At 38.0% G+C, this 24,854-nt stretch overlaps 1 protein-coding gene across 1 annotated transcript in view; it reads left to right on the top strand.

Moving 5' to 3' along the window:
* Positions 1 to 1,763: 1,763 nt before the first annotated feature.
* The window catches only part of LOC149570413 (uncharacterized), a 71,016-nt gene continuing 47,925 nt past the window's right edge, over positions 1,764 to 24,854 (top strand). Inside the window, exons 1-3 of the mRNA XM_089823070.1 lie at positions 1,764 to 1,957; positions 2,285 to 2,438; positions 14,527 to 14,598. Coding sequence (XP_089679196.1) covers positions 1,879 to 1,957; positions 2,285 to 2,438; positions 14,527 to 14,598 — 305 coding nt within the window. The 5' untranslated portion in view covers positions 1,764 to 1,878. The remainder of the gene's footprint in view (positions 1,958 to 2,284; positions 2,439 to 14,526; positions 14,599 to 24,854) is intronic.

The raw sequence follows: 24,854 nt of genomic DNA, 5'->3' as shown, positions 1-24,854 counted from the left end.
AAGCTCATAACTATTGTTTCAACTTCTAGGTCGTTACAACAAACACAAAATGATTTGTTATGTATGCAAGGATTAAAAAAACAATTATTTCAAGTTGATGTAGGATACATATTTACAATTTAGTGTTAATCACCCCCTTGACCACTTTAACATTTGCACAATTCATCCAAACACTTATACATAAATGACCTCGTAATGCGTGCTTTCTCAACTACTGGCTATGCAGGTAGACAATTATTACTCAAATAGACATCCCCCTTGACCACTTTAACATTTACACAATTCATCCAAATACTTATGCATAAATAACTTCCTAATAATTTCCTAGAGTCCTTTTTCAACTACTAACTATACACGTAAACAATTATTAGTAAAATAGACAATTTTTATTAGATTTTTAATTAACATGTTCCAATGTATGATTATCAGAACATATGGGATAACTTGACCGCTTTCTCTAATTGTTTAAAAGAATCTATTTGTCCATTTAAAAATTAATAAACTTATGTACCTAATTATATTATAAAACAAGAGACACAATACGTTAAAGTTCTGCCAATAATTGGAAAAGAAGAAAAATAGAGATTTATAGAGAAAAAGGAAGGATAGAAAGAGAGAGCTAAAAGAGAGAATAATATTTTATTACAAGGACAAGTAAAGGTAGAATGATAGAGAGAGTTGAAGGGAATTTTAAAAATATTAATAATTATATTATTTTAAGAAATATATAAATAACAATAGAAATTATATTAGATGAATGCACTGCTTATTTAATTTAAAAAAATAAATTGTTAATTACTTAATTCAAACTATCAAAATATCTAGTAAGTTTGAGGGGTAGTATTAGTTTTACAATTTATAAAATGGTATTAAAAAAATTAGAGCAAGATTGCAAAATAGTAGTTAGTAACTTAAAGAAATAACATTTTACAATTGTCAAAAATAAATAAATAATGATAAAAATATTGATTAGACATTATTTTTGTTCAAAGTGGTATGAGGTGGAAGATACAAATATTGCTTTTTTGAAAATATAGTAAACTTGTCACAAATGTGGAAAAGATAAAGTTGTAATTAATGCATTCATTAATTCATGATAAAATTGTTAGAAAATATTTGTATTTTTGTTGAAGAAAATTGAATTTTCGCCGTACCAAAAATAGTATGGTCCAATAAAATGAATGGAAAAAGTGATTTATAAAATAAAGAAAAAATAGAAAAAGATATAAACCATTGAAGTTTCTTTTAATCTTTCAAATCTCATGAGAATTGGTCAATTGAATTGAATAAAAGTAATAGTAACTAATAATAACTAATAATAACTAATAATAACGTAATTTATATTTTTATATAATTAATAATATAATTTTAAAACGTACCTTTTATTTTTTATTTTTTATTTATCCCTCGTATATACATTTAATAAAGATAGATATAGTAATAACATGCAGATGTTCCAAAGGTGATCCCATATCACTATTTTTTTAACAAAATAATGTAATTTTTTTTATAAAATAAAATTATAAATATAAAAAAATTGCTCTCGGTTTCAAATCCTTCTTGCCAGATAGGCTGGCCTGACAAACTAAAATAAAATTAGCTTTTTTTTAAAACTAAAAGAAAATAAAACTTTTTCCCGCTGACGCGACTGCCACGCAAAAATACTTCGGCGAATTTTTCCCGTGCACCCAAAACAACTAAATTATTGTTACCCTGAACATGGATTTCTTCTTACAAGCAAAGTCAAACGATCGAAACTCCTTACCGACAGAGAAATAATTTCTTACAATGCAGACGCGCAAACAGTTCTTATTCATTACATATAAAAAGCTGCTGTCATTCTGAGTCTCCACTTTCTTCGTTAAATCACAGTCTAGAATGGCAAATGCTGTGCTCGTACTCCTCTTCGCGCTCTTGACGCTTCATTGCTGCAATTGCAAGACTCTTAAAAGAGACGGTACCTATATAAACCCTATTTTCACTTCTTCAATCTGCGATCTATGCCACAGACAAGGCTGCCATTAAGAAAAAATAGTTTAATTTATCTTTCTTCATTTGCGTTAGTTAAGCAGGAAAACACTAGCTAGACCCTTCAATTTGAGTTCTTGGTCCGAGTGAGAGGCTCTTTACGTTTAACTAAGTCCTTTAAATAACATTATTTTGTAAGTAAGGAAGTCTGCAACTTTTTGATTTGGTGTCTTTATCTAAATTTCATAGACGGAAGATTTCGTATTGCTTTAGTCTGGATTCTACTGTTTACTTGCACCTGCATTTTGATTTTTAGTGAAGGCACTGAACGAGATCAAAGCTTCCCTTGGATGGAAAGTTGTTTACGCGTGGGTTGGGGACGATCCGTGTGGGGATGGAGACTTGGCGCCTTGGAGTGGGGTTACTTGCTCTCATGCCAACCAGGGGGATTACCGCGTTGTCACAGAATTGTGAGTGGGCTAACCCATTTATTTTGTAGTCTTTTGTTTTTGTTATGTTGGCATTCTGTCCGTGGAAGTAGCAAGCCTAATGGTTAGTAATTTTGTGGATCTTGTAGATGTATAGCTTAATTGTGCTCTAAATCGTCGTGGAATGCCCTTACAAACTTTCAATCGTCAATTTATAATGGTTTATACCGAAATTTTCGTGGCCACAGATTTTGTTGCATTCAGAATGCTTGTGTTTTTTGAATCTGACCTTGCCCACATGTATTTTGAAAGACAAACATTCACCAGTGGTAAATATACAGTTACCAGGGCGCGTAACTTCAAGAATGGGGATCACGATTCTCGGGGTCCAAATGGTTTCGTAGATTGGATTAGTACTGCGCTTGGTCACAAAGTAAGAAACCAAGAGAAACACATTTTGAATAATACATGATGTCAAGACACAAAAACTTAGATCTGACTTATAAGTGACAGAAGCATGAAAGCAGTGCTGCTTCACAGTATCTCTGCTTCACAGTCTCTACTTCACAGTCTACAGAAGGGGGAAATGCAAACCATGTAAGAGATAATTCTCGGACTTTTATCCTATAATGAACTACTTATTTTATTAGCTAACGTTAGACTGCGGTATCACCCTTAGCTGGCAACTAAGAAATAGTAAGTCTATAATCTGCCATTAACTAGTCAAAGTTTATGTGCATCAAAGGTTGGATACTCCGTAATCCTTAATTACATACGGTGAAAGAGGATACAATGCTACTAAGTTCCACCACAAAGTTAGAATATCGTAGAATAGGGTCAGATGAGTTCTACTTCTTACACAACTTCTGAAATTAGATCTTGTGGCTGTAACCTCAGGCATCAGCAAAATCATCATCACAATTTCAAATAACATAGCATTGATAAACATTGGTTTATTAAGAGAAATCCTTTGATATCTGTAAATGTATTCATGATGCAATGGCACTTAAGTCTGAGGATATGCTAAATGAGGATTGCTTACTCCCTCTAGCAAGTACAGTAACAACTTTTCAGCTCTTCTGAATCTTCCATGATCTATCGTATTAAGGTCAGTGACGCAGTAGGCACTGTGCAAATAAGAATAGGAGCAAACTTTAGTTTGGTTTGTAGAGAGAACAACACGAGAGAGTAGTGATTGTCCTTTTCTGCTAATATATTTTTAAACACCTTGTGGGAGAAGTTGGTGGAGGATCAGTCACCTCATCCTTCCTGCCAAACTCCACTAGTAGGAAATAGGCACTGCTGAGTTGTGGGCTTGTAACAATTGTTGTTATAAGTTAATAGTATGCTCAAAAACTTCATGAATCTCTCTCCAGATTCCCTGTTCTGGGTTCTTGGCCCAGTTTACTGTGTGTGCAAGTAGGCCATGGACTTTGGGCCTCCAATTCTGCTAAAATGTCCACGAGCCCAAATCCTGCATCCAAAGTGAACCCTCTACAACCACAGCTTTATTTTTTTAATTTTTTTTGCTTTTTTGTTGTCTTTTCTTTGCAGTTTAATTTTGTTTTTATCATCATGTTTTATGTAAGGAATAAATAAAGTATGTTAATGGTGGGGAACTTGTAAACGTGGCTGTCCCAGTCAGGAAATTAAGGAGAATGTTTTAGGAAGGCTATCCTTCTATCCAATGATGGCCATTGAGTATATGCATAAAAATGATCGTGTTTATATTGTAAAACTGCTGCTGTTTTAAGTTTGTAAACTGCTTTTTCATTGTTTTCTTCATTGTTAGTTTTGTGGGATTTGTATGACTGTTGAGGAATTTTCTCGCTTGTCTTTTTATGTAAAGTGTTGGAGTGTTTTCTGGAAAAAGTAATAACTACTGGATTTGCATATAAAAAACAACACAATGTTTACTTTTTAGTGCCCCAAGTGTCTACTGTATTCCTATCGCTAGTTCTATTTCATCTGCTTTTTTGGTATTCTAGATCTTATCCTAGATGCTCTCCCTTGAGAGTGACATGAAATGGAGCTCTTGGTGGGGTCTGGGGTTCAAACTTATACTATGAAATGTTCTATGCTACAGATACTTGCATAAAACACACAAAATCAAATTGCAAAACCAATATAAAGCTTCTGATCAGCAATTGCAAGCCACAGCTGAATTTCCATCACATGATTTCTCTATTTCGAACTCCCAGATGGTTATTGGGGATATATTATAAAAAAAACTATAGCAAAATGAAGAACAACCATCATACCAGAACAGTGCTTCTTTAGGAAATATCTATTCCAAATGATCATAGACAGATTGTTGGAAATGAGAATCACAGAAAGGAAGTTCAGATGCTGCAGTAATAGGAAGCCTCTTGACAGGCCGCACTGTCTGTAAACCTACATGTTTGCCTAGCTGCAGTTGAGAAACCAGAATCAGCAATCAGACCTTTGATCGCTGGAACTGGGCTGTATGTTGAAGGATTTAACAAAGTGAATCTTCGGTGGTTTCGTCCAGAATTATTCTCTTCTCTAGGGGTTTCATCCTGAGAATGGGTATGGTGTTTCTGACTTGCAGAGCACAGAAAAATAATAGTGATCAAGAAGGCTTTATTCCTCTCATGTGATTTCTTTATCACAACTGAGTGATCAAGAAAGCTTTGTTTCCATCTTTAAAATCCAATTGAAGGCAATTACTAATTTCAATCTACACGCCATGTCAAGAAAGTGTCCGAACTGGCAGAGATAAACTTTGGCTGAAAAGAGGATAGGGCAATTTGAATACCACTTAAAATTGGCCCCATGCCAATGACTGAAAATAGGACCTTAAAAGTGATTCAAAACTAATTGCCCCCTTTTATTAGATAGTGCCTTAGCCTTTGGGAACTTAATTAACAAGAAGGATTAGCAATTTTATTACTTATCACTGAATATACTAAAAGAGAGGAGGTATCACAGTCTTCCCTTCCCCAAATTGCTGGTCCACTAGCGATTGCAAACTGGGACACCGCAAAATCTCTTCGTCTTCCCAAGTGGCATCCTCATCAGGTAAGTCCTTCCATTTAATCAGATATTCTCATATTATCCTATTTCTCAACTTCCTCTCCCTCCAATCAGCAGTACATTCGGGTACTAATACCAATTTCCCTTCTTCATCGAATGGTGGCAGCTTTGAAGATGCAACTGTGTGTTGACCCAATGCCTTCTTCAGGCAAGAGACATGGAAAATGTTATGAATCCTACTCCCCTCTAGAAGTTCCAGTTCATATGCAACCTCACCAATCATCCCAAGGATTTTGTAGGGCCCATAAAAACATGGCTTTAGTTTTTCCACACCACTACTCTTCAGTGAAGATTGCTTGTATGGTTGTAGATGCAAGCAAACCAAGTCCCCAACCTGAAATGTTCTCTCAAATCTATGCCTATCTACATACATTTTCTATTGATTTTGTACCCGCTGGATGTTATCTTTCAGTGCCTTGAGAATATCCTGATAACTTTCAATCCTTTCCTTTGCACGAGGAAACTTCAAATGCCAAGTCTACAAATGACAAGGCCTCATAGTCGAACAAAGCTCTGAATGGAGACGTACTAATTGACATATGGAAGGGGATATTGTAACAATACTCTCCTAAGTAAAGCCATCCAACCCAAGCACGCTACTGCCTTGACACATAGTTTTAAAGTAGTCCTCAACCCACTTGTTTTCAATTTCTGTTTGCCCATCCGTTGGAGTTAATTCTGTATCCAGTAGTTGGAGCAACTCTTGCCAAAATATACGGATGAATCTGTTGTCCCGATCGCTAACAATGATTTTAGGTAGACCATGCAGCTTGAACCCCTCTCGAAAATATAATTCTCCAGCTTGAGGTGCTGAAAAATCTGTAACAATGACAAAGAAATGGGAATATTTTGTCAACCTGTTGACAGCTACAAAGATACAATCCTTCCCCTGAACTCGTGGAAGGCCTATGATAAAATCCATCCATTTATGCTTAGGTATTGGAAGTGGTTGTAGAAGGCCTGGAGGGAATGTGGGTTTTGACTTGTTCTGTTGGCAAGTCAAATATTCTCTAACATGTTGTAATACGTCATCTTCCAATCCTTTCCAAGTAAACATCTCACTAATTTGGCGATAGGCTTTGAAGAAAGCTGGATATTCTGTCATAGGTGCATCGTGTAGTGTTCTCAAATCTTTGCCTTCAACCTAGAATTAGGTACAAAAGATAAATTCTGTTCTTGTAATAAATAACACCATCGGTTACCAAATAGTTGTCATCTTGTACCTTGTCATCAATCAAATCAGAAGCAAATCTATTCTTCGCATACTTTGTCAATAGTTGATTTCTAGTCGGCTGAAATCTCAGTGAGAGAGCTAAGTGTTGGTTACCTGGAGAAAGCATCGACAGCATTTTCCCTGCGCTATATATACTCAACATCGAAGTTGTAAGCTTGAATCTTGCTTACCCACTTTTGTTGCCGCTCATTTAGGTACTTTTGCTCCAAAAAGTACTTGAGATTGTTGTGATCTTTTTGGACCACAAATTTGGATCCCACCAGATATTGTCTAAACTTGGCCAGTGCATGCATATTGCCAGCAGCTCCTTGTCATATGTGGAATACAATATCTTTGGATCTCGGAGTTTCCTACTCTCGAATGCAATAGGGTGCTTGTTCACACCAATCCCTTGTCCCGATGTGTCACACTCAGCATTAAATGTTTGTGTGAAGTTAGATAGTGCTAATACTGGACATGTGCTCGTAGCTTGCTTGAGTTGTCAAATGTAACTCGTGCCTCACTAGACCATTGGAACACCCCCTTCTTGGTAAGATCAGTCAAGGGTGATTCCAGTTGTGAGAACGCTCACACAAACCACCTGCAGTAACATCACAACCTCAAGAATACTCTAAATTCAGATATGTTCTTCGGAGGTGACCGATCTAGAATTGCCTGAATTTTCTCTTGCCGTACTTTAACACCATCAACTTCAATCACATTCCCCAGGTAGAGAATCTCTGTCATTCCAAATTCACATTTGGAAGCTTTTGCAAATAGTGACCGTGTCTCTTGATACCCAAGACAACATCCAAATGCTACAAAAAAACCCAAAACAAACTTATGCAGCTATTCTCAGAAAGTGTGATTCGTGTAGGATTGAAATGTTGCTGGTGTGTTTTTGAGTCCAAAGGGCATGACAAGGAACTCAAAGCACATGTAGTGACAACAGTAAGCAGTCTTCTGTATATCTTCTTCCCATACATTATTCTGATGATAGCCTTGACCAAGATCAATTTTGGAAAACTACACAGCCCTGCGTAGCTCATCCAGTAGCCTATCAATCTTGGGATTGGGTTACCTATTCTTTATGGTCTTTTTGTTCAAGGTTTTGTAATCTATGCACATGTGCAATGTCCTATCCTTCTTCTTGACCAAAACAATTGAAGAAGCAAAAGGACTAGAGCTAGGAAACATGTCTCCCATTTTTAGTAATTCTTTGATTGTCTTTTCAATTTCCTTGTTAAATGACATGGGTGTTTGTAGGGTGTAGTAATAAAAGACTTCGCACCCTCAGGCTCAATAACATGCTCAAACCCACGATCTGGTCGATGAGTAGGAGGAATATCTCCAAACATGGTACCATGTTTATATGTCTGGATATCTGTGTGATCCTACAACTCATTTCTGGGAAAAGATTTGTTGGATACAAAACATTGAGCTGCCCCGCTCTAGGTTATATCTGAATATGACTTCCATCCTCTTAGCTGAAACCACTTGTGGACCGCCTTTTGCCATAGCCTTGAGCACAATTTTCTCCCATCAACCATGAATTCCAACTACATTTGTTTGAAATCCTGAACATACAACTCAAGTATCTCTATCTACCATATTCCCAATATATCATCCACATTGCTCAACTGAAGCACATAAAATTCACTCATCAATATATACTTCCGATCTGTATTATCAGCTGTGGCACAATTCGGTTGCAATTTACTGGTTCCATTAAAGCTTAACCCTTGTTGAATTTCATTCGAATTTTATGATCGCTGAACTCGAATTCAAACCTTTTGCCTTAGTTCTTGGCACTTAAACATATGGAAGAATATAAACTTAAAACAATACAGTTTTCTATCATGCACCTGGAGGGAGTAGCATACGATTGGTGGCACAATGGATTTGTCTCCTAGGATCATGCCATGATACATTTCTATGAAGAGTTTGTTAAAAGATTGGTTACTTGCTTTGACCTAAAAGACACAGAACAGAAAATTGGCCCAACTTAAACAACTAGGACATGTGGAGACTTACATAAATGAATTTCCAAAAAACTTCTGTAATGGTTCGTGATATGCCATAGAAGAGTCACGATGCTCTTTGTAGAAGGCTTAACTGATAATTTGAAGGTTTTGATAAAGGCTCATAGGCCTAGCTCACTGGATGATGCTATTGGGTAAGCCCTTGACTTGGAAGTCACACCCTCTTTCCAACCTCAGAAAAAAGATTGCAGCTCATGGAAAACTGATAAGAAGAATTTCAATCAGCAATGGAAAAAGGATTGCAATTTAGTGGTTCCATTAAAGGTTAACTCATGAACCCGTGATCTTGCTGATATCTCACTGGTTCCATTAAAGGTTGGTATTCCTTATATTTCATAGGCCGTGTACCCTGCCTAACTGGCCCTCTAGGCCTCTTGCCTTGCTTTTCTAGACGGTTTCTAGCTCTATCTGTATGCTGGTTCAGGAACTGATTTAATTTCATTAGCTAGTAGTTGGTATATATTCATCTCACACCACCATAATCTCATTTGTGATTTGTGTCTCTTGTTCTTCTACCTCTGGAACTGCTTCTTCAATGGGCCTTGGCAAGAAAACAGGTTAGAGAGGTCGATCAGATGTGGTGTCTGCTGTCCTAACAATGTCTGAGTCTGTCATAGCGTGATATTCATTCCCATTATCACTTCTATCCCCATCCTGATTTTGTGCATGTGACTGTTGGACCCTTAGGTTTCCAGTTTGAGCGAGAAGCTGTTGCTAAGATTGCATAAAGATTTGCATCATCTGTTGTTGCTGTGCCATACTATCGTGATGGTTTGGTTTACCATTACTCCCTTCATTTCTCCGTTCCGACATGTTGACTTGATGAAACCAAGGATTTTCTTTTTCAGATGCTTCTGACTGTTGATTGGTTCTACTTTTGATGAAGTTTCTATATGATCCTGTCCCTCTTGAGGGCAGGACTGCTTCAATTTGACATGCAAGTGATTAGAAGCAAGATGCAACCACATAGTCTGACATACAACTGAAAAAGCTAACATGCAATTGAAAAATCAGACATGCAACCTTACAGGCTGGCAGGATTTGTAGCTTTGGCATCACTGAAATGTTCTATGCTACAGATACTTGTGTAATGCACACAAAAACAAATGGCAAAACCAATACAAAGCTTCTGATCAGAAATTGCAAGCTACAGTTACATGATTTCTCTAATTCGAACACCCAGTTGGTTACTCGGTTTTTATTATAAAAACAACTATAGCAAAATGAAGAACAACTATCATACCAGAGCAGTGCTTCTTTAGGAAATGTCTATTCCGAACGATTATAGACAGGTTGTTGGAAATGAGAATCACAGAAAGAAAGTTTAGATGCGGCAGTAATAGGAAACCTCTTGACAGGCCACAGTGTCTGTAAACCTACACATTTGTCTAGCTGCAGTTAAGAAACCAGAATCACCAATCAGACCTTTGATTGCTGGATCTGGGCTGTATGCTGAAGGATTTAACATAGTGAATCTTCTGGGGTTCCATCTAGAAGTATTCCCTTCTCTATGGTTTTCCTCCTGAGAATGGGTATGATGTTGCTGACTTGCAGAGCATAGCAAAATAACAATAATGATCTAGAAGGCCCTCTTCCTCTCATGGAATTTCTTTATCACAACCTCAGCAATCAAGAAAGCAGATTTTTGCTTAATTTCCACCTTTAAAACCCAATTGAAGGTAATTACTAATTTCATTCTACATGCCGTATCAAGAAAGAGTCTGAGCTGGTAGAGATAGACTTCGGCTGATAAGAGGAAAGGTCAATTCGAATACCAGCTAAATAGACCCCACGCCATGACTGGACACTTTGGGATGACATTGGCCCTGATTTGCTTCAGGTTTATCTTGAAGCTTACAACTCTAATTCATTGGGCAGCATCATTAACAAAGGGAATATTAAATTCATACCTAAAGCTGGAGATCCTGAAGAAATTTGCAATTGGAGGCCCATTACTTTGTTGAATGTCTTCTACAAGATCATTGCCAAAGCCCTCTCTCATAAAATTCGGCATTTGCTCCCTCAGATTGTTCGATTTGAACAAACTAGCTTCATCAAGTCCCGTATATCTTGGACAACATTATTGCTGTCTGGGAAGGAATGGAATGGGCCAGGCAATCCAAACAGCAGGCCCTTTTCCTCAAGATTGATTTTGCCAAAGCATATGACCGTATTGAATGGCCCTTTGTTCTTGCTATGCTTCAAGCTTTGGGTTTCGGCCCAGTTTTTTGTCAATCGGTGTAGATGCTATTTGGGGATGCCTCTGCTTGCATCACCATTAATGGTCATCAGTCTGAAGCCTTGGGCTCTTTAGATCTATCCGCCAAGGTTGTCCTTTTGCACCTTCTCTCTATGTTTTGGCAGTCGAGGGCTTTGGTTATCTATTGGCCAATGCCATCTCATGAGGTCTGGTGCGTGGTATTTCTTTACCAGAGTTGACCACTCAGCTGGTTAATGGCCATTTTGTAGATGATTCTTTTCTCACGTTGATTGAGGATGAGGAGAATATTGCCAATGCTTTGCAGTGTTTAGATACTTTTTGTCTTGCTTCAGGGTCAGCTATCCAATGGCACAAAACCCTTTGCTATAGACAATCTTTTTTGCCAGGCCCTCACTGGTTGCAGCAATATGGATGGAAATGGGTCCAACATGGTGAAAATTTTAAATTCTTGGGCATTCCCTTTGCTTTTCAAGCATCTCCTGTGGAGTTGGGGAATGCTGTGCTTGCTTGAATTGAGAAGAAGCTAGAATATTGGATCACTAAGCCCCTTTCACTTGCGGGCAAGTTTCAAATATGCTCCAAAGTGCTTGCTGCTACTCATGTCCATTATTCTTCTTGTTGGGCTCCTTCGAAAGCCTTGTATCTTAAGCTTGAATGTCTTCTCAGGGACTTTCTCTGGGCCTCTGATTCTGTGCATCATGGCTTTCATAGAGTGGCATGGGACTTCTGTTGTTTACCCAAAGATTCTGGTGGTCTTGGCTTGCTCTCCATCCGTAAGCAGGGGATAGCCCTCTGTGCTAAATGGGTCATTTGGGCTCTCACGGGAGATGAGGCCTGGAAAGTTTTCTTACTTCATTGTTATTTTTGCAAGCTTTCCGGTTAACCGACCAGCCTGGAAGGGGATTGGGTTTCAAACCCTTCTTGTGACTTTTGAACCTGTTCAGATTCAGGACACTTTTGTTGCTAAGAGCATTTGGAAATCCTGGGAAGCCATGAAACCTTGGCTTTGCTGGGCCAGTAATGGATTCAAAGATGGGCTCTTGATGAATCAAACAAACCTTTGGCGGTTGCCCTTGTTTGCCACTCAAGGGGTGCCTTTAGCCAAGATTCGAGGAGCCACTGCTTTGCATTTATTTCGTAGGGGTATCAAATTACCTAAAGATTTATTCTCTAGGGTTACAATAAGCCTTCACTCATGGGAGGATTTGCAGATGCAGTTTAGGCTTATCCATCCAGATCGACAGACAATTGATCTTCTAGTTTCTGCGGTTCCTCTTGATTTGTTACACAAGCTTGGAATCCACTCATCCTGCCCTTGGTGGAAAGATTGGAAGTGGTACTCTACCACTCCAATGACCAGTTACAAGCCCAGGCTAGGGTATTAGTGGCTGGTGCCCCATCTTCTGATGGTTGATACCCTCAATTAGCATTGGCATTTGCATTCTTCGCATAAGACTTGGAGTCTTAGATTTGCCACTGTCTGGCATACCATCACTGAGCCAAAGATTGCTCACTTCACCTGGTGTCTCCTCTTCCAGGGCTTGCCTTTGGGTTCTCGGCTCCGGCATCTAGGAGTTCCTAATCCTAGATGCCCTTTTTCTGGCCAAACTGAAAGCTTTCTGCATATTTTTTGGTTTTGTAGAAAGAGCTCAGAATTACTAGCTTTGGGTTTTTGATTTCTTTAGGCCTTTTCATCCAGAGGCCTTCACTTGGCATATCGTGGTTCTGGGTGATGCCCACTAGGGAAATGCCCCTTGTATGGTTGCTCGCGTGCCTCTGGATTCTTTATTCAGTGACTGTACTCCTCGTGGTTGTCGGAGAGGCCAGAGCAGTTCTGCTTGCTGCTCGTAGACCCCCAGGTCGCAGCCTTGTTGCCGCTCTCCCAGTGGTGGCTTTTGTGGTGGTTGTGGGTCGGCCTCGCCTCCTCGGAGGTTAGGCTCAGGTTGGTCCCCGGTGGCTCCCCCTGCTACTGTTGATGTGGGTTGGTTGTCTGCTCACCGTGACCCCAAGTGGGCTTTCCCCTGGCTGGATTTAGCCATTTCTCCTCCTAGGATCGAGGAAGATAAAGACAAGGATAAAGATACTGCTGCTGCTGACGGTTGGGCTCCCTCTGAGCCAACCAATAACCCCAAGGATTTCTGGGGTTCTGATGACAAAGACCCTCCTTTGGCTGGCACTGCTCTTGTAGTCTGAAGTTTTATATTTCTGTTTATATATGTTTTTTGATGAATAGTTGATCTCCGACCTTGGGCCGTTTGAACATGCGGGGTGATCTTGTATCCCTCGGCCCCATTTTTGTGAATATGTATCTTTAAAGTTTTAAATTAATGGAAAAGGTCTATTCATCAAAAACTAGGTTAAGTGATTCAGAAAACTAATTGTTCCCTTTTATTAAAATATTACCTTAGCCTCTAGGAACTTAATTAACAAGAATGCTTATCAATTTTATTACTTATTACTGAATATACTAAATGAGAGGGGACATAACATACGATTGGGGTAGTTTTTGATAGTTGCTTTGTTTATTATTTGTATGTAATGTGTTATCTGAACTTAATTCCTATTTTCTAGGCCAAAATATGTATGTATTCACGAGTCAGAATTTTAGATGTTTCGACAGACGCTCAAAATGTACTCAAATCCACATTACACGAGTCATGCTTTTCAAAACTTTTAAAAGGCAAACTATAATAACTGGTTTATAGCTATATAACTTGCTGAGGCTTATCCTATATGCATGATAGTGTTAGGATTAGAGAGACAGAAAATAACAGTTACATGCAAATATAACCAATATCAGAAAGGGCTAAAGCACACATAAATCATAAATGAATAGAAGACACAAAGATTTAATGTGGTTCACCCAATCCCTAGGCTACATCCACCAAACAGTGTGTCTAATATTATTTTCCAGTAACTTCAACCTGTTACAATCTTCAATCTCCCTTACAGCTCAATACCACTGCAATAAGCTATATATTTACATTAGGAAAATCCCTAACCCTAACTCAATTTTACATGACTTTGTTGGCTTAACAAGTTAAGCCTAAACATACTTAAGGAGTCAACCTTGGGAAATGGTTCTTATGAAAAGTATACAGTAATTTCCTGATCAGTCACCACAAATCAACAGAGAGGGCCTGGCTTTTTGCCTCCACTTGGATGTGTCTTCAAAATGTATGACATTTACCTTAATTATTTGTGGGTATGTGTCACCTAAGGTGGTGCTATTACAGCAAATCCGTGGGTTATTTTGGGCCCTTAAATGTATTTCAAATTTTCAAATAATCAAAGAATTAGTGTCTTGGTAGAAAAGATGGTTATATTCTAAAAATTTCTTACAGAACATGGTCTCTTTTTGGTGCAGATATAAATTAGAATACCTGCTTCATTTCTTATATATAAAAAACTCAAAACTTTAAGGTAATTACTTAACAAGGTTTCTGCTACATATTTTAATTCCGTCAAATATTTAATTTAGGCTTATTTTATGCTGTGAAACTAATCTGTTATTTTTGGTAAAAAGAATGAAGCAGCGACATTTGTACTTTCATTAATTACAAATTATTTTAATTTTTTGTCATTTATGTTGTGCAGGGAGCTTTATGGAGTGTCCATTGTTGGTCCATTTCCAGTGGCAGTAACAAGTCTTTTGGATCTGAGGAGACTGTAATTTATTTTGGCCTTTTACTTCTTCCGATAAGTATACATTTTATAAGGAATATATTAAAAGTGTGCTTCATGAAATATGAAAAAAATGATGTTTAATGTTAGTTCCAATCTGGTTGTTGACTAAATTCATATTGCAATTGAATTCTGCACTAGTTCATATTTGCTTATATTTACCATGACATCCATTTTCTTGCCTATCTTGTATTTGTGATTTTACAGTTTATTAATATTAACCTCAGTTACTGGGTACAGCAAGAATACCTGCATACTTGTCTAGGTTTGATATTAGTGTAGATATGGTACCGGTCCGTCTGCGAGATATAGCTCTGGTTCATCAGGAGCACAACCTTTGTCTAGTCATTTTTGAGAGTGTATAAAAATATATGTATATTAATTCAAACAAATAACTTACATATTTAATATTTATAGGTTTTTCAAATCTTATTTGATGAAACAAATCCTCTTAATATATTAGTTCTAATTTGGCAAGCATATATTTGGACGAATGTCATATTATAATAGCTTACATAATACTAACAAACCTTTAACAAACAATGGGAATGTTTAACAAATGTACGAACACCCTTCTTGCAAACCTAACAGGTTTTGTCATTACAACAATTTAAACACACATAATCACAAACACACATGATTACTGTTCTGATAAACGTGGAATTTCTTTCACAATGCACACAAAAAATAAGTGCCATACCCCTCCTTAACGACAGAATCTGAAAGAATGCCTAACTTGGTCGTAAGTTTTACAAATTTGAATCAATTGAGCGGCTTCATCATTAGTTCAGCAACTTGTTCATCAATGGGGGAATATTGTAGATGGACTGCATCGCGGGTTGTAATTTGCCGGATATAATGATGATGAATTTCAATATGTTTGGTGCAGGCCTGATAAACTTTATTCTTGACCATCTTGAGAACACTTTGATTGTCACAAAAATAGGTGTTGGCTCATGTTGATCGATGTGAAGATCATAAAGAACTTGACATAACCAAACAACTTCACAGCTTGAACTAAGTACTGCTTTATTTTCTGCTTCTGCAGATGATAGGGTAATATTGTGTGGTAACTTGCTTTGCCAAGAAATAGCGCCAGTGAGAACACATAGCCAGCAGTTGATCGACAATCATTATTGAAACCTTATCAATATGCATTTGTTTAACTGCTCAAGTGAAATTCATCAACGTGTTGATACAATATACCAAACTCTGGGTTACCTTTGATATACTTCAAAACTTGTTTTGCTGCAAGCCAGTGTTCTGTCTTTAGATTGGACATGAATCGAGACAGATAGCTTACAAAACACAAGTCTGGCTTGGTAGTAGTAAAATTGATCAAACTACCTACTGATTGTTTGTAATGGTCTCATCAACCAAAGAGTAATCTAATGGATTGACAACTGTCCAACTTCCATGGGTGTAGCAAGAGGAGTACAGTCGAGCATCCAAAACTTCTCCAAAAGTGTTGTGATGTATTTGGCTTGGGAAATGAAAACCATACAACTTTTGTGCCAAAACTCTACATCTAGGCAATAATAAAGGAGCCCAAGGTCTGTCATTCCAAATGTTGAACAAAGATCGTCCTTGACTTTGTGAAGGAGCTGGGAGCCACTAATTGTGATGACCAGGTCATCCGCATATGCAATGAGAATAACAATGTCTGCACTAGAGGGTTGTACATTGATTAGGATGAGAAAGACTTCTACAAGACCCAAAATTCATAAGAGAATGTCAGTCTTAAAATGCCAAGCTCCTAGAGATTTCTTTAGTTGATATGAGGACTTGATTTATCTACAAACAAGGTGTTCCTTCCCTGCTACTTGAAACTTTGACATCCATTTGGTACAATGGCCACACAAACTGAGTTGCAAGAGAGGAAACAAGGCAAGGAAATCCATTTTGGTTGTAGTTACAAATGTCTCCTCATAGTCTCTGCCTTCTTGCTGTGCATATCCTTTGGCATCAAGGCAAGCTTTGAACTTATCAATGGAGCCATCTGATTTGTATTTCACTTTCTACACCGATTTGCAACCAATGGGCTTATTGTCATTAGGTAGTTAATGCAACTTCCATGTGTTGTTCTTTGTCACGACATCAAATTCTGCTTTCATATCAACATACTATTATAGTTTACCAGACCCTTCTTCTAACTGGGTTATTTTCAGACACCCGTGAGACCAAGGCAAAATCGGCATGCTTTGCAACTTTGGCATTGCTTTTTGCAATTTGTCTCCTTCAAGCAGTTTTCTGTTCATCTTCATTCACATTCTTAATGGTCTTATTGAACCATTTTGGATGAGGTCTAGGTATCTATTGCTGATTTGAAAAAGGTTGACTTGGAGAAGAACTCACTGTATCCAAAAGAAAATTTTGCATACACCAATGCGGTTTATCCTCCTTATCTTTAGACTCTGAATATCAACTACTTGATGAATCATCTCTTGTACTGACAAACTCTTCTCGGTAGGAAATTCACAGTTTGGAACCTTAATCAGTTTACCATCATCTGCAAAGTAGGGCATCTTTTCTTGAATAATTATATCTCTGCTAACAAATAACTTTTTAGTAATTACATCATTTAAGAGATATGCTCTAGATTTTTCAGTATAGCTAACAGCCATAATTTTTTTATTTTTTTCATCTAGTTTATCTAAGTTGTTTTGTTTAACTAGCGCAAAAGCAACACACCCAAAAATACAAAATAATCAACAGTTTGTTTATGATCAATCCAGACTTCTTCAGTATGAGAATTCATTATTCTGCAAAGATTTACTGGGACTACAATGAGTACAATATTCTATACCGCTTCGGCCTAGTAACCAGTATGGTACATTCTCACTTTGCATCATAAATTGAGCCATTTCAACAATCATCCTATTTCTGCATTTGACCACGTCATTGTTGTGGAGTGTATGTAGTATATATATTTTTTGATTGGTAATGGGTATTTTATTAATATAGAATATGACAGATTACATTTCAAAATGCCACCTAAGGGCAATATGCTAGCCTATACAATAAAACCTAAGTTGCCGGTTCGGATTCTGGTTCGGATGCGGGTTTAATATTTGGGTTCGAAATTCGATCAAAAATTTTTTGGGCTGGGTTTGGGTTCGTTTGGGTTCGTCTGTACAAGAATTTTTTAAAAATAAAATAAAAAATATATATGTTAAAATATGCTGCAGCATACCAGTTCATACACCACTATGCTAATCTGAAGCAATTTAGCAAATTCAACCACCGCATATATTAATGATTTGTTCAATTGGCATGACAAAATGTCAAAATATACGACCATAATACCATATGAATGTTTCAGTTGAAAACTTTAGTCTTTAAAACAACAATATCAACATTACTAATCACTGAATTAGTAATTAGTAATCAGTCATAGACTCATATGTGATCAAATGACAAATATCAATGTATCATCAAAAATCATCAAAGAATTCATCATCATTAGGCAATTGCTGATTAGAAGCACTATTAGTGACACTAGCGTCAGTAGTCTCAATCGTAGTCTCAGCCGTAGCCTCAAGATCGGCTCCATCAGTACTATGTATCTTAGGATCGCCATCTTCAATCGCAAGTGCATCAAAGTGGACTTCCAATTCCGCGGCCTCTGGTTCGACATCCCATTGTTTTGCCTCCCCCTTTTTGTACATATTCTCTTTGTGAGTTGTGAGCCTCAAGTTTGAATGCACAAACACCAAGTTATTTGTTTTCTTGGAGTTTAGTCGGTTGCGTTTTATCGAGTGGATGAAGGAGTATGTGCTCCAATTCCTCTCAGATGATGATGAAATAGCAACATATCAAGATTTGCAAATTTACCAACAATAAACTAGAAAATAGAGTTTTGAATATTTAGTATTTACCAACAATAAACTAGTAATTAGAATGTTAAGATTAAAAAACTAACCTGTGATAAAATTTTGATGGCAATGGGCTGCAAGTGTTGGTATTTTTGACCATGGTAGTACCACCATTTATGAGCATTAGCATTGTTCTTGTCTTCAAGAGCCTCAATACCACAATCATCGGTGCTCGCAAAACTCATAAATTCAGACCTTACTGCAGGTCGTAGGTGCTCAGGAAAGAGTCTTCGAAGGGCTGCCTTGTACCTTTGAGCAACTTCAGGATCTCTGTATGGGGGAACTCTAGTGGTACTCCCCTTGAGGACCGATTGGCTATAGAACCTGGGGCTCAATGCAAAGGCAAGTAGATGCAAAGGGGTAGTCATTTGTTCCATCTCTCTATCATGATTAACTGTAGCTCCTTGAAGAACTTTTCATCAGGATCTTGCTCTTTCTCATTTACGATATTTCTAATGTCCTCAATCATGGAGTCAATGCCATCATATACCTCACCCAAGCAAGGCCTATCCATGTCAGTGTATCGGATCATGCTCAATATAGGCTCGGTGATCTTCAGAAGGTACTCAGCACAATCCCACCAAGATTCATTTAGTATCAATCTCCTTATGGCAGTTGCTTTATCACTATTAGATTGCCTCCATACGGTCCAATTAGCACTAGTTACCATTCTAGTCAATGCGTCTTTAACCTTGATAAGGCGCCTCAAAACAATGGTGTTGGAGGCAAAGCGGGTCTCAACAACCTATTTTAAAATCAAAACAGTAATAGATTAAAAATTTGAAAACATAGAAAGTTTACTAAAGTGGCTTGATTTCTAAAACATGTTTAAATTTTAAACAATTCAACTTACCTTCAAGAGCTCCAATTTCGAGAATTGTCTGAATATGGCTTGTGTCATATGGTGGTTTGTGACAAACATTTGTATCTCTTGTGCCTCTTCATACATTTTTTTTATCCACTCAACCTTAGTGCCAATTTTTTTCAGCATTAGGTTGAGTGAGTGCACTGCACAAGGTGTCCAAAAAATGTGTTCATACCGCTCCTCAACCAATAAGCCGGCAGCCTTACAATTCTTCGCATTGTCGGTTATTACTTGAACAACATTCTGAGGGCCAACTTTCTCGATAGCTTGGATGAGAATGTTTGTAATGAAAGGACCATCCTTTACCTCTCCTTCACAATCCACTGCTTTTAGAAACATTGCACCTCTTGTAGACACTGCAAGAACATTCACCAAAGGGCGATTCCTTGCATCTTTCCATCCATCTGATACTATTGTCACACCTGTTGCGACCCATGCATCCTTGATGGGTAACGTGGCAATCTCTACACAGGGCACCTCGTCATCCAATAAAGTGGTGCGTACCTTCTCATACCTAGGGCCCTTGAACCCGTTTGGAGCCACATTAATTGCCCTCACCATGTATTGCCAATACGGTGAGCAAACAACATTAAATGACAATCCATTTGCATAAACACATCTGGCTATGGCTTGATCAGCAATGTCTCTAGCTTGATTTTGGAATGATGATTCCAAGGGTCCAGCCACTGTTTTACTTAAAATCTGTTATTGAGGAGGATGCAAGAATGGATGGCCCTCTGCAGGTGGCTCACTAGGAGTGGTAGTTGAAGACATAGATGATGTTTTTCCTTTCTTTAGAGGCCTACCACTTTCCAATGGATGTAAAGCATTTGCCCTCCCAACAGCTTCCTCTGCTTGCTTTTGCTCTTGAATATATAATGTTTACGATGTGATTTAGAAGAAAGGTTTTAGGTCCGTTTACTCTTGGCTTCCCGGTGCAAAATTTGATGCCTTTTTGAGGAATAAGGCACAAATGTGCTTTACTCTATTGTAAGAGCTGCTAAATTCCTCCTTGCGATGGCTACAAATCCACACATAACCTCCTCCACCCAGCATTGATCGAATCATTTGCACATGTTTCCAAAGTGGGGAACATCTGTCGATTTTGAAGTGGGGATTATTGCCAACCGAATCACTTGCAGCCATGATAGAATCTACAAAAAAATTTAAAAATTACACAATACATAAAAGTTTAAAACAAAAAATTAAATATGGAAAAAGCTTATTTATCTACTCAAACTAAACTGTAATGGATACTTAACATATATTAGTAAGTTCATAATGAAAATTTAAAAACTAAGAACAATTTGTAAGAAGTTAGAACAATTCAAATCTAACTAGTTGCATGCAATTCTTGATTTTTACCTACCTCTTTTTTTATCTCTAGAGTTGGAGAAGAAAATCTCAAAATGTATCAAATACAAATTGTCAAACTTCTACCTCTGCAATCTGCAATTGCTGCCTTTGGAGTCAACATTTTGGAAATTTGGACCTTTGGTTCAAGAAGTAATGCACACAGCTGAAGCCTAAAGGTGAGTCAACCACACAAAAACAAATGAAAAAACATACTGCGAGCAGAAAGTTGAAACCCAAAAACAAGCCGCCGTAAAAAGAAGTGTGAACGCCGAATATGGGTGAGGGCGTCGTTTTAGGGTTTGGTGTGAATATGAGATAAAAAATCGACTATAATAAAGTAAAACGCCTTTCCAAACGATTAAAAAGTCAAACGTTTTTTCAAATTTTGTCGTATGCCCAGATTCGCTTGAAATTCGTTGTCATTCCATCCAAGTTCTTTTTTCGACTCCCAAATTTGCTTGAAATTCGCTAACATTCGTCCAGGGTGCGAAATGAAGAACCCATAGGGAATTTAGCAGATACTCGGCAAATTTGGATCGAACCAGGACCGACTTCGATTCGATGCGAATCGAATTTCGATTTTGCCCCTTCAGGAGTGAATACGGTAACTTAGAATAAAACCCTTCAAAAACCACCTTATATCCCTATAGGCTAGATGAATATGCAAATCCACATACAATATATTTATAACAAGGCCCAAAAAAGCATGAGGGAGTCCACATCACATCAATATTTAAGCCAACCAACCGCCTCCTCACGTGTGAAGTTTGGGATTGCATCACCACCAAACCTAGCCGCTTCCACCTCACCATTGCCCTCCACACCACTTAAGCGATCCACAAGTAGAGAAACATCCAACTTCCGCAACAATGCCACCCTTTTGGGAAAAGGTCACCAGATTGCTCGACAACCTGTCACCAACCCCTCCACCAGAGGCACTACGACCGCCACGGTAGACAACAAGAATTTGTTGACGCATCACAAGTCTCCCATCATCCTCCACTAGAGTCGAGAACTTATGAGGTTGGACTTACATTTCCTCCCACCAATATCCACTCCTAAACCCCATGCCCGTTCTTGGGAAACTAGGAAATCCATCAACAATCCATCAACTGTCTCCGAGTTCAAAGAAGACCAAACCACCAAAGGTTGTAGCTCTTCATCTCCAACACCAATCATCCTCCACGTCCCCCCCGCCCGTATGCAAACCAATTCCAACCTCCACATGAGCAACAATGTCCTACAAATCAAACACCCATTTCGGCTCCAGGCAAGCCCTAGCAACTCTCAATACTTTTTCCGTTTTCTCTCCCACCAACAAAGCCAGAGCCATGAAAAGGGACGAAATGCCCAAATTCAATCGTGGATGCTAATCGTTTTCAAGGTATCCCTCTCTAAAAATCAAGCATACAACCTTCCAAAAGACTTAACTGTCATACTTGAAAATATTGCCCAACCTTTTCACAGAAATAGATCTTGTGAAAGAGGAAATTTGGCCGTTAGTTTTCAAGGAGAAATTGGCCTCCATCTCTCTAGCTCTTAGCACCACACACCATTCTGTTCTTTGCATCATTCTGAAGGAGAAAATCACCATTTAAAGACACTTGGGAACTCTCCAGAAGGACAATGTGATCAATGCATAGAATCCCATCATTGTTTCTCATAGATGAAAGATGACACACATGCCTACTCCAAGCCCATGGTACGACCACCTGCAACCCAACCTTTCATCCCACCCTCATTAAAAGACATGGAAATCCCAAATACTTCCCTCTTACACTAACCGATACCTTTGTTCTTAATACTCTAAATCTAAATCTAAAGCATTGATTGCTCCAACATCTTCAAAAAGCGCAAATTTGTCTTCAAGAGCACCAACCACCCCAGTATTTGACAATTTATTTGCCAATACATTAGCTTCTCTATACACATGTGTGACTTTGTACTTGTCAATTGCATCTTTTAAGGTTCGGATTTGCCTCATGTACTTGTTAAATACCAGGCATCCACTTTTCCTTTAATGATGCCATTAACCACAATTCGAGAATCACCTTCCAAATGCATCTTTCGTACACTCAACTTGATTCCCAATTGAATTGCCTCACAACTGCTACACTCTGCCTCATTGTTAGTACCATTGACTAGCCCCTTAGCCCCAATGACCACAACATTATCAACATCATCTTGCGCAACAACGCCAATATCTGACAGCCCAAGGTTGTCTTTTGAGGCTCCGTCAAAATTGATTTTAATCCAACTTGACTCAGGGTGGCACCACTTCTTTTCCCTTGTAGATTGCAAGGGATTAACCCTTTGAGGCCCATTAACAAGTAGTGTATGTAGTATATTGTTGATATACCCTCTTGATTTGTATATTGCAAAGACTTACTGGGACATTGGTTGAGAATGTGTACAATAGTCTATATTGCTTTGGGGTTAGTAACCAGTATGTTACATTCTCGTTTTGCATCATACATTGAGCCATTTCAACAATCATCCTATTTCTGCTTTTGACCAACACATTGTTGTGGATTGTTATTCAGTATATTGTTGGTGGATACAATCTTGCTTGCAAAAATTGGTGAATACTATTGAAGAAAACTCTCCACCATTATCTGTCCTCAAAGTTTTGATATTCTTCCTTGTTTGTTTTTCAACCAAAGATTCAAACATCTTGAAAAAGCTAAAAGATTCATATTTTCCTTTTATCAAATACACGCATTTTCCTTGAATAGTCGTCTACAATTAACAAGAAATGTGTAGCTCTACTTATGGATGCGTCCTAGCAGAACCCCATATATTAGTGTGATCATGATCTAATAGACCTTATGCTCTCTGAGGCTTTTGCAAAAGGCAATTGACTTTGCTTTACCAACTAACAATCTTCACATTCATGTTGTGGATTTTTTATTGTAGGAAGACCATGGACTATATCAGTCTTGGCTAACTTAGCTAGATAATGAATATTTAGATGACCATATCTCTTGTGCCAAAGTATATTGCTATCATCTAGTGCAACTAAGGCATACAAGTTTGATGTACTTGTTGTTGAGAGGTTGGTGCCTCCGTCCCCTCTAGGTGAAGGTATCATTCAACATAGACCGATGGATTTGTGACATGTGCTTAACTGCCTCCCGTGGCTCCTTGTCTCTAGCCGTTGTTACGTTCATTGACAACATGAGCTTTTTGTGTAACGACAACGGTGATTCCAACAAGTGGTATCAGAGCGCTGGGTTACGGGTTCAAATCCGTCGAGTCATGCTGAGGGGGGGATTGTTGGGAGGTTGGTGCCTCCGTTCCCTCCAGGTGAAGGTACTGTTCAACATAGATCGATGGATTTGTGACATGTGCTTAACCACCTCCTATGGATCCTTATCTCTGGCCGTTGTGACGTTTCTTGACAACTCGAGCTTTTGGTGTAATGACAATGGTGATTCCAACACTTGTGTCTACAAGTTTGTACAATTGTTGTCACCAATTCCAAGGGCTATCAACTTCTTCTTTTTGATGAGTGACCATGCACTTGTTATTCTTAAAATGTATTGAGAAATGGGGATTCTTGGTAATTTTACTTATAGATAATAGATTATTATCCATATCTGGTACATATCTCGCATTTTTGAAATTGTATGTAGCATTATTATCTACTATTATACATACATCACCTGTCCTTGAACAAAGTAGATAGCACCGTCATCTAGAGAAACAATGTCTTTTTTATTTGAACAAATTTCAAAAGAAGCACCAATCTTTTTGAGTCTCGACATGTGTAGTGTCTTGATGCTTTTTGAGTTGAAGTAACATTCAATGGACTTATGTAATCCTTCTTTTGATGAGATAAATGCAAATTCCTCATCGTGTTTAATAGGCTCTGCTATGGCAGCATTAGCCTATTTTCTAGGTCATATTTTGGCGTTGATGCCAATACATATGATGAAGGGTACTCCAATTACTAACCCAAAACACAAACAACATTATAGGGAAACAAACAAAAAGTGGAAAGAACATAAAAATAGCAACAATAGAACAATTGCTTGTTTACCTTACGGGGTAAATAGTTTAATGCATACATACAATAGACAAGAACATGTAACACATCAGTACTTCTTTTATTATTCGCATATATGCCGAAGAGATTACATAGT

The sequence above is a fragment of the Cupressus sempervirens genome, chromosome 3 (genome assembly GCF_028749045.1).
Source record: "Cupressus sempervirens isolate cs-2001-9-10 chromosome 3, ASM2874904v1, whole genome shotgun sequence".
Classification (NCBI taxonomy): domain Eukaryota; kingdom Viridiplantae; phylum Streptophyta; class Pinopsida; order Cupressales; family Cupressaceae; genus Cupressus; species Cupressus sempervirens.
This window is presented reverse-complemented; position numbering and strand designations above follow the sequence as displayed.